This window comes from Oncorhynchus masou, chromosome 6, assembly GCF_036934945.1.
Source record: "Oncorhynchus masou masou isolate Uvic2021 chromosome 6, UVic_Omas_1.1, whole genome shotgun sequence".
In the NCBI taxonomy this organism is placed as follows: Eukaryota; Metazoa; Chordata; class Actinopteri; order Salmoniformes; family Salmonidae; genus Oncorhynchus; species Oncorhynchus masou.
This window is the reverse complement of record NC_088217.1, coordinates 49206258-49216152: the sequence shown is the minus strand read 5'-3', so window position 1 is coordinate 49216152 and position 9895 is coordinate 49206258. Positions and strand designations below refer to the sequence as shown.

The following is a 9895-nucleotide window of genomic DNA, read 5'->3' as shown; positions in this document are numbered from 1 at the left end:
TTTGTTTTCAGGGGCGGACACGGGAGCCCGGTAACTTTTGAAAGGCACTGAAATAAAATGTGAATGTGTATGTAAATGTACAATATTTGCGGATAGTTTATTTTATATTTCAAAACGCAAATTATTCTCGCCCACATTTCAGATGGTCCAACAAACCTCTGGTTCTGATGTCCGAACAAGTTCATTCATTTGCAGGAGTTGGTTGTAACCAATTACACGAATAGGGGTAACAACTGTTAGATTGAGCATGGAATAAAACAAAGCAACTGAGGATATGCGATCTAAACATGTTATTTTATTGTAGTATAGTTGGACACAATACGTTATGTGAAAGGTGTGTGTCTAATAATAATAATACGTACCAAGACTGAAAATGAAATTACCACCCCTTGTCTTTGAAATGGTAGTGTCCAAGGCTTGGATCCCGGAAGCAATTCCGGCTCTTTGGTGACGCTGCATTAGAAGAAAAGAAATGGCCCAACCTCGTAAGTATTTTAGGGTTTTGTTTGCCCTAAATACCATATAAGTACACTTCATAATAATGGTTATTATAATTTAGTAATATAATCTAGCGGTGATTTTATATAAGCAGAGTTTTCGTAGTCTATAAATAACGCGTGCAGATATGTAATGAATTTGGAGTGACAGTGGAAGCGAACGTTAATAAGCTAGCTAACACGGTTGTCGTAGCTAGCAAGCAAGATCTTGCTAGACATGTATTTTACAGGTACATCATCATGAAGATCATTGGATTGAATACGAACTAGCTTTGTCTGTAGTATGTCTAGTGAGTTTGAAATCTTTCGCTCACGTTAACTGGTTAGCTTGTTAAATGAGTTAGGTAAGTTAGCTAGATAACTAAGCTGGTTCCTCTAGTTAAGGAAAGGGATGTTATGCATGGGTTTCTGTGTAATGGCTGCATGATTGAGTCTACGAACTACTTCACTTTGACTTCACACGTTTAAAACGGTTGCAATATTTCCTGTAACCATCATGTCTGTGCCCACAGGTTTGTTCAGCTTGGTCCTCCTCACCGTGGCTCTCGGAGCCCAGGCTCTGACCCCATCCCATCACCTTTCCCTGTCAGACGTTGCGAGACTTCAAGCTCTCCTGAGCCAACCCTTCACAGACCTGGCATCAGCATACTACTCGATTGTTGGTCTAAGCAAGCTTGGAGCCTCAGTTGCTGATGAAAATGTAAGAAAACGGGCTACTAAGTATCAAAGTAAAGGGGCTTGACTGGAGGACCCAAAACATGTAGCCTATGACATGTTTGCACTAGTGTAAAATTTGCACCTTTGCTATTCACGTCCACAATGTCTTCCACTCCAGAAAAAATCCAAGGGAGACACTAGTGCAGTTTGTTGCCTCATCAAATCCTTGTTTTTCCTTTTGCAGGATGCCTGTCATTTCTTGAAGGCCCAACTGGACCCCATGAGTGTCGACTCCCTCTTCTTTGCTGCTGAGGCCAGTCAGGCCATCTCAGACTGTGAGGTAGGTACTTGTATATGGTGCTTGATTCTATTTGACCAAAACATGTAATTTGCTCCTCCAGCAAGATGAACCGGCGAACAGCATTTGTGTTTGTGCTTTTGGATGCTCTGCCAGTGAATTCTTCACTAATAGCTTGGTTCTGTTAACTTATTCATCCTCTTTTAGATCCCGGTGTCCAATGAGACCCGTGACATCCTTCTGGCAGCAGTCAGCGAGGACTCCACAGTCACGCAGATCTTCAGAGCTGTTAGCGCCCTCAGTTCCCTAGGGCTTCCTCTGGCTTCACAGGAAGTCGTCGGTGCCCTGGTCGCCCGTATAGCTAAAGAGGACAACGTCTTGGCGTGAGTAATACCTGCTAGCCTGGCAGGTGGATCAGACTTGCTGCTGGATCATTTATTTGATCTTCTGTGAGATCTGCCTTGTTTAACTGCTAGAAAGAAGCTTCTGAACTTAATTGTTACTTTGAATCGTTTCAAACAAACTCTGCTTTTGAACAGAAGATATTCCTATGGACATGGATCTAAAGCCATGATGTGTTTTGTCATTGTATTGTGACTGTTCTTTTCTTGTCTTTCTGTACAGGATCACCACAGCACTCCAGACTGCCACCCGTCTCTCCCAGCAGGCTGACTTTGGAGGAATCCTGGAGGAGATTGAGGTGAGTTTCACAAGTCCACCAGGTGGTGCTGTGCTGCAGGTTTAGTCGGGTAAATTACTTTACAAAGTTACTAATTACTCCCATGCAAACTGGTTTCTTAAGCAGAGGTGTTGTATTTGAACCTTTCTCTTCCTCTTAAGGATCTTGCAGCACGATTGGATGACTTGGGTGGAGTGTACCTCCAGTTCGAAGAGGGACTTGAGGCAACTGCCCTGTTTGTGACAGCAGCCTACACACTCTCAGACCATGTGGATACAGAGCCTCCTCTCAAAGAGGTAAACTGCTCTCACAATTTATGTGGGTGGTAGATTGATGCAGGGGAGTTGAAGGAAAGCAGGCTGCATAAGTAGGGCCAGGGATTTTTCCTGAACAAGTGCCATGTATTAGACCTCTGTATAATACTTGATAATAGAAATCTAGAATAACAACACCAACCTACCTATTTTAAAATAACTGCATGTGGAACTAATGTGAGCTGTTTTCATCACAGGACCAGGTGATCCAGCTGGTGAACTCTGTGTTCAGTAAGAAGTCCTGGCAATCCCTGTCTGAGGCATTTAGCGTAGCCTGTGCTGCTGCCGCCCTATCCAACAACCGCTTCCAGGTGCCAGTCATCGTCAGCGCCCAGGGGCCCGCCACCGTCTCCCACAGCCAGCCAATCTTGCAGGTACACTCCACTATCACCGGTGTTTGTAAATCAGTGACTGACTACACTTCATTTTTTTAATGTCCATTATTTGGTCGTCATCAATTTGAGACACATTTGAAGGTTTTCGCATGGGCCCCGGGTGCATGTTTTCTAGTTTTTGCGCTAGACAGCTGATTTTAAATAACCGACTTGTCATCAAGCTTTGAATGTGCAGTGTTTGGGCAAAAAAACAAAATGTGCTCCCAGGGGATGGGGGCAGGACCAAATTTGGGAAACCTTGCTCTAGTCAACCACTGAGCAATGGTCTTCTTTCTCACATGATGCTTTTCTTTTCACTGACATCTTTCTGCCTCCTTGTCTTTACCACAGCTTCTGGTGACTGATGTCCTCTCCAATCCTCTTGCCTCAGCCAGTGTGGTGGTGGAATCTGCTCAAGCTGTGGTCTCTAAGAACGTCATACTCACCCAGGCACCTTTCTCCCTCAGGGAGTAAGTTTGTTCGACAGAAATATTAGAATTTGTCTGGGCACTAATGTTGCTAGTTGTGTTGCTTTTTAATATGGATTATTTGTGTATGTCTGCGTTGCAGTGTTTGTAGTGTATAATAATTCTTTCTACCTGTTTTGACAGTGGCATTTTTGAACTGAACTTCATGACTAGCCAGCCAGCCAGTGGATATTACCAGTTCTCTGTGGCTATCACCGGGGACACCCGATTGGTTGCCAGTCAGGTTGAGGTGAGCTGGCCATCTTTTCAAGAGAAAATGTATTGGGGATAATTTTGTACCCGCTTACATGCAAGATAAACAAACTTCTATATTATTTGAAAGTTTGCCAGTTTACATTTTTCCAAAATGTGGGCATGATTCACTCATCACCAGGTATAAAAGGTACAGTGCATTCGGAAACTATTCAGACCCCTTGAATTTTTCGACATTTTGTGACGTTACACCCTTGTTTAAAAGAAATGTTCCATCAATCTACACACAACCCCATAATGACAAAGCGAAAACATCTTTTTAGAAATGTTGGCAAATTTATTACAAAGGAAAAAAACGGATACCTTATTTACATAAGTATTCAGACACTTTGCTGTGAGACTCAAAATGTCGCTCAGGTGCATCCTGTTTCCATTGATCATCTTTGAGATGTTTCTATCACTTGATTGGAGTCCACCTGTGGTAAATGCAATAGATTGGACTTGATTTAGAACGGCACACACCTGTCTATATAAGGTCTGACAGTTGACAGTGCATGTCAGAGCAAAAACCAAGCCAGGAGGTCGAAGGAATTGTCAGTAGAGCTCCGAGACAGGACTGTGTCGAGGCACAGATCTGGGGAAGGGTACGAAAACATTTCTGTAGCATTGAAGGTTTCCAAGAACACAGTGGCCTCCATTCTTAAATGGAAGAAGTTTGGAACCACCAAGACTGTTCCTAGAGCTGGCCGCCCGGCCAAACTGAGCAATCGGTGGAGAAGGGCCTTGGTCAGGGAGGTGACCAAGAATCTGATGGTCAGTTGGACAGAGCTTCAGAATTCCTCTGTGGAGATGGGAGAACCTTTCAGAAAGACAACCATCTCTGCAGCATTCCACCGATTAGGCCTTTATGGATGAGTGGCTAGACTGAAGCCACTCCTCAGTAAAAGGCACATGACAGCCCACTTGAAGTTTTCCTAAAGGACTCTCAGACCATGAAACAAGATTCTCTGGTCTATTGAAACCAATATTAAATTCTGTGGCCTGAAAGCCAAGCCTCACATCTGGAGGGAACCTGGCACCATCCCTACAGTGAAGCATGGTGGCAGCATAATGCTTTTGGGATGTTTTTCAGCTTTTGGGGTGTTTTTCAGCATCAGGGACTGGGAGACTAGTCAGGATTGAGGGAAAGCTGAACAGAGCAAAGTACAGAGATCCATGATGAAAACCTGCTCCAGAGCAATCAGGACCTCAGACTGGGGCGAAGGTTCACCTTCCAACAGGACAACAACCCTAAGCACACAGCCAAGACGACGCAGGAGTGGCTTCGGGGCAAGTCTCTGAATGTCCTTGAGTGGCCCAGCCAGAGCCTGCGCTTCAACAAAATACTGAGTAAAGGGTCTGAGTACTTACGTAAATGTAATTTTTCAGTGTTTTTATTTGTAAAAAATGTGCTAACATTTCTAAACCTGTTTGCTTTGTCATTATGAGGTATTGTGTGTAGATTGAAGAGGGGGAAAACAAGTGAATCCATTTTAGAATAAGGCTTACAGCCTTGACTTGGAAAAAGTCAAGTGGTCTGAATACTTTCCGAATGCGCTGTATATAGTTTTGGATTTGTAATTGTGAGAAGTTACAGTTCTTCTAAGTTAAGTCAGTTGCCTTTCGCTTTTGCCAAAAGGTTAGCAGTTCAATGTGCTCGAAATGGAGGATTATTACTTAGTAGCCGCTTTCATTAGCTTACAAACCTTTGTTACTTAACCATGTGTCAAAGCAATTAACCTCTGGCATTTACTTTTACTCTCTGACACTCATTCACCATAAATGTGACACTAATCACCTTGAAATTTGCATGTGAATTTCACCATATGAATTCCCTTGAATTTCTCATTTTCCTCCATCTCTCTCTCTCTCCTTCTCCCCACATGTCTTCAGCTAAAAGTGAAGGTGTCCACTGAGGTGGCCATCACTAATATGGACCTGTCCGTAGTGGATAAGGACCAGAGCATCGGCACCAAGACATCCAGGTTAGGGAGCCCAATCTCGTATATGAAGCCCTTTTTAATACTGCCTTTGTCAGACCCATAACTAAGACCGAGTTATTTCCTGCACGTTGTATGGTCAGAAAAGCTCATGGCCCTACCCATTAGCCACACAAAATATATATATATAAAATATAATTGTTTTCATTTCCAGGGTGGACTATCCCTTCAAGGCCAAGGGTTCTTTTACTGCAGACAGCCACCAGAACTTTGCCATGACATTCCAGTTAGTGGATGTCAACACTGGAGTAGCGCTCACTCCCCATCAGGTAGAGATTTGGCTGTTCCTGTGGGTCTACATTTTTATGTTCATACTCTTATTCTGTCAACCTTGTGCTATTATATCTCTTGAGTATTGTTATTGTCTTTCTCTCCAGACCTTTGTGAGGTTGCACAATCATAAAACTGGCCAGGAGGTTGTGTTTGTGGCCGAGCCTGACAGTAAGAACCTTTACAAGTTTGAGCTGGACATAGCCGAGAGGAAGTCTGAGTTTGACTCAATGTCTGGAACATATGCCCTCTACCTCATTGTGGGAGATGCCACCTTGGAGAACCCCATTCTGTGGAACGTGGCTGACGTTGTCTTGAAGTTCCTTGATGAGGAGGCCCCAGCAGCCATCCAATCTAAGACCCTTTACATGCCTAAGCAAGATATCCAGGTAAACAACAAGTTTTGCATATAAACACATTGGTTTGTTTCTCTAGTCTTCTGGTTGCTAGTCATAGCTTGAAATTTGCTATATAGCTAAGCTAACTCTGGTGCAATATCCATGTTGTGTGTGTGGTCCCTGACAAATAAATAGATGAATAACTGGGGTGTATTCACTAGGAACAAAACTGGGTGAGAACTACCTGAATTTGTCCAATAAACTTGTTTTCCGTTTGCTACGGTTTTGGGTTAACGATTACGCCAATGTCCATGTTGTGCGTGGTCATTGAAACAAATAGGTGGACTTGACCTGATGTTCTTGTCGTGTGTAGCACCTGTTCCGGGAGCCAGAGAAGAAGCCACCCACAGTGGTGTCCAACGCCTTCACAGCCCTCGTCCTCTCACCCTTCCTGCTGCTGCTTATTCTGGTGACACTCTTTACTTCTTCAAGTTTGAATTGTATGAAGGTCCAAAGGTTTATTTTTAGAACATTTTCATATCTGCCTCTTCACTGTGTTTTCTGTCTAGCAAGGCCCTTTAGAATAAAACCTTGATACTTCCTGAATGAGCCTTGGTTTTTGGTTAACACTTGTTTTGATTTGAAATGACAATAGTGATGCTGTATGTAGTTTCTGACACTGTTGTGTGGCGACATTGTCCATACTGCGAAAGGCTTGCATCAGTGCATTGTAAATTAATCCGTTTCCAGACCTTTTGTTGTACTGCCGTGTTCCATGAACAATATTCTCTTGTTCTCGCCCCCCTCTCTGTTCAGTGGTTCAAACTTGGGGCCAACATCTCAAACTTCAGCCTCTCCCCCAGCGCTGTCCTCTTCCATGTGGGCCACGCATGTGAGTACAGAGTTCTGAGTCGTAGTTTACAATGGAAAATACTGGCATTGTCACTCTACCAATATCTCTTTTTCCTAGTTTATCACCTTTTACTCTGTTTATTGTGATGTTTCAGGCATGCTGGGACTGATGTATGTCTACTGGACTCACCTCAACATGTTCCAGACCCTCAAGTACCTGGCCATCATCGGCAGTCTCACCTTCCTGGCTGGAAACCGCATGTTGGCCCAGAAAGCAGTCAAGAGGTATGGCTTCTGTTAGCTTTCGCAAAAACACAGACTGACTGTCAGATTTCCTGCCTAGAGAGCTCTTGACCACAGGGAGAAAGGTTGACCTCTTCATATGAGAAGGACTCTGGGGCTTTGGGTCCTCTTGGTGCTTCTCTGAGATTGTGGCTGCCGGACGTTCACTCAAGGCCCTTGAGATCGTGTGTAAGGGCCTACTGTGACGCGCTGCCCCCTCAGTGTGTGTCCCCCAGGGGCCCTTTGCCCAGCCAGGCTAGCAGAAGAGTGGAGCCACCGCTGTAGAGCGTATGTCTACTGGGAGCATGAGAGGGCCTGGCCAGATTGAACTGTGTGGGTGTTTTTTTTTCTTCCCTCAAGCCTTCCACATGTAGAGCTCTCCAAAGGCCATCGAGACACAGCGGTAATAAGTGTCACTGGCTGAAGGCTTCAAGCTCTAATTGCCTAGTATTACTGTGGAATTACTGCACCTTACTCCTGTCCTTTCTGACCCAGTCCTTTTAACCATGTTCTAGTCTCATGCTCCTTTTGGTTGATGTGGAGTCAGTGGATTTAATTTCGCAATTGATGAAACTTGACTAGCCTGACTTTCTTTAGCCACCGTCTCCTATAGTGCCCTCCTGTCTCCCTAACTCCTGTCTACTCCTTGCTACATCTCTCTCTTTCAGGATTGCCGCAGAGCAAAGTAGTAGGTTGGCAAAGTATAGGAGCCTGCGGTAAAGGCCTGTTTTCTAATAACAAAGGGCCAGTCTTCCAGGCTGAAGTAAGGGCATCTCTATGGACTGCATCCCAGTGCATCCCCATTGCCCTGTGTAATGCATGGCTGTGTGGTGCAGTGCTCACTCACCAACATCTTGCTCATCCCACCATAAAAAATCATCTTTGCTCACCTTTTCCGTCCTGTCCATGTCACCAGTTATTAATCTTAATATTGCCTGCCATTGTACATGGTTATTCTAAAGATGCAACGTGTGTGGCGCTTCCTCATTCCCGCATTATCCTATCATCCTCATTGTTCTTCCGTTCATATTCTGTTGCGGCGAAATCCTGTACACTTCATCCTTATGCTGGAAAGAAATGTGTGACGCTTCTTACATCGGATGTGATTTTTCATGTATCCAGGACTTCTCATGCAGGCTTTACATTTTAAGATCTCATCTCAGTTTTAAATTTGTGCCCAATAGAAATGAATTGTAAAGTAATTGTCACTTTTATTGTAAAAACATGTTTCTAAACACTTCTACATTAATGTGGATGCTCCCATGATAACGGATAATGATGCGTGAGAAAGATGCGTGCACAAATATCATACCCCCAAAGACATTACATTAACATGGGAGATTAACATTTCAGCCTCCAACTTTCTCTCCTCATTATTCACGATTTTCATTCAGGATTATCTGTGATCATGGTACCATCCACAATGTAGATGTGGTATTAGAAACATTCATTTTTATTTACAATAAGTGAAACCAAAATGGCACTACATTTCTATTGGGCACAAAATAATCTGAAACACAACCAAAACGCATGGAAAATGCATCCAAGTTTGTAGAGTTACAAGCTTGATGCAATCATTGCGTTCTATGATATGGGACTAAATACTGAACTTTACTACTTTATTCAAGTGAAATTGTCCCAATACTTTTAGTCCTCAAATTGGGGGGGGGGGGGGGGGCACGCCACTATGTACAAAAAGTGCTATAATTCCCATCAAATTAAAGCTGACAGTGTGTACTTTAACCTCCATAGTCATTGTATAATTTCAAATTCAAAGTGCTGGTGTACAGAGCCAAAACAAGTCTCTGTCCCAATACTATTGGAACTCACTGTAGATAAAAATGTAAAGGTCTGTCTGATAATTAACATGTACAACAAACTGACTTATGTATCTATTTTCTTCTCTGGCAGAATTGCAAGTAAATGATGACCGAAGATTGGAGACTTAAGATGCTTAGCTTAGTTTTTGGTTTTCAAGGAGTCATTTTAAGGACACATCAACCATCAGACTGTCATCAAAGACATGTTATTCCATGAATCCAATAGAAAATTTGAAATGCAGTTTGACTTCATTTGAAAGTAAATGTTAACTCTACTGAGACCTTTGATTTGATCGGACAGATGTTTACTGACACAGATGCTCCTGCTGACGTCTGCAACGCTAACCATCCTTGCACTTCATTTTTGTTTGACCGTTTTGCAAATGCCCTTTTTCTTATTTGTTTTTACAATGGGCTTGGGGATCTACTTTTGTGGTTTCATAATGAAATGTGGATGGGTTTTTTTTTTGTTTTTTTTTGTACATTCATGTTTCTCAGTGCCCATCTTACCACTGCATTGTAAAAAATTTGCATCAAGAAGGTAGCCATCAATTTTACAAGGCCTTTTGATAGAAGTTGATTGAGGTGGCTTCACTGACATGGTCATCGTAAGTCTAATTATTTGCTTGTCTCCTCACTGAATTACGTGTGGAGGGTGTGAGCTATTCACTCAATACATTAAAGACCCCCCCAGAATAAAATGGGCAGTCCTAGAAAATCTGGTGTTTTTGTAATTAAAGAGTTGGTGATTAATTTTTAGTGTACTGCTGTTTCTTATTGGTGCAATACACACTA

General features: G+C 43.0%; 1 protein-coding gene across 2 annotated transcripts; it reads left to right on the top strand.

Annotated features, from left to right (window-relative positions):
* Nucleotides 1–414: 414 nt before the first annotated feature.
* Nucleotides 415–9853, top strand: rpn2 (ribophorin II). Of its 2 annotated transcripts, XM_064968929.1 has the most exons (17): nucleotides 415–485; nucleotides 1010–1197; nucleotides 1399–1494; nucleotides 1660–1835; nucleotides 2077–2152; nucleotides 2293–2427; nucleotides 2643–2819; nucleotides 3171–3289; nucleotides 3431–3536; nucleotides 5432–5523; nucleotides 5693–5807; nucleotides 5916–6197; nucleotides 6520–6615; nucleotides 6963–7038; nucleotides 7154–7283; nucleotides 7949–8043; nucleotides 9192–9853. In XM_064968929.1, exons 1-16 carry the CDS (start codon nucleotides 473–475, stop codon nucleotides 7998–8000), a joined length of 1929 nt encoding a protein of 642 aa, XP_064825001.1. In that variant the 5' UTR covers nucleotides 415–472; the 3' UTR covers nucleotides 8001–8043; nucleotides 9192–9853. The 2 variants fall into 2 exon arrangements, with proteins under 2 accessions (XP_064825001.1, XP_064825002.1); XM_064968930.1 differs by lacking the exon at nucleotides 7949–8043.
* The last annotated feature ends 42 nt before the right edge of the window (nucleotides 9854–9895 follow it).

Excerpts from the sequence above, each read along its gene's own strand:
- rpn2 (XM_064968929.1), top strand. Across the intron at positions 1,198-1,398 it reads CCTCAGTTGCTGATGAAAAT|GATGCCTGTCATTTCTTGAA; the intron begins GTAAGAAAACGG and ends TTCCTTTTGCAG. Across the intron at positions 2,820-3,170 it reads ACAGCCAGCCAATCTTGCAG|CTTCTGGTGACTGATGTCCT; the intron begins GTACACTCCACT and ends TCTTTACCACAG.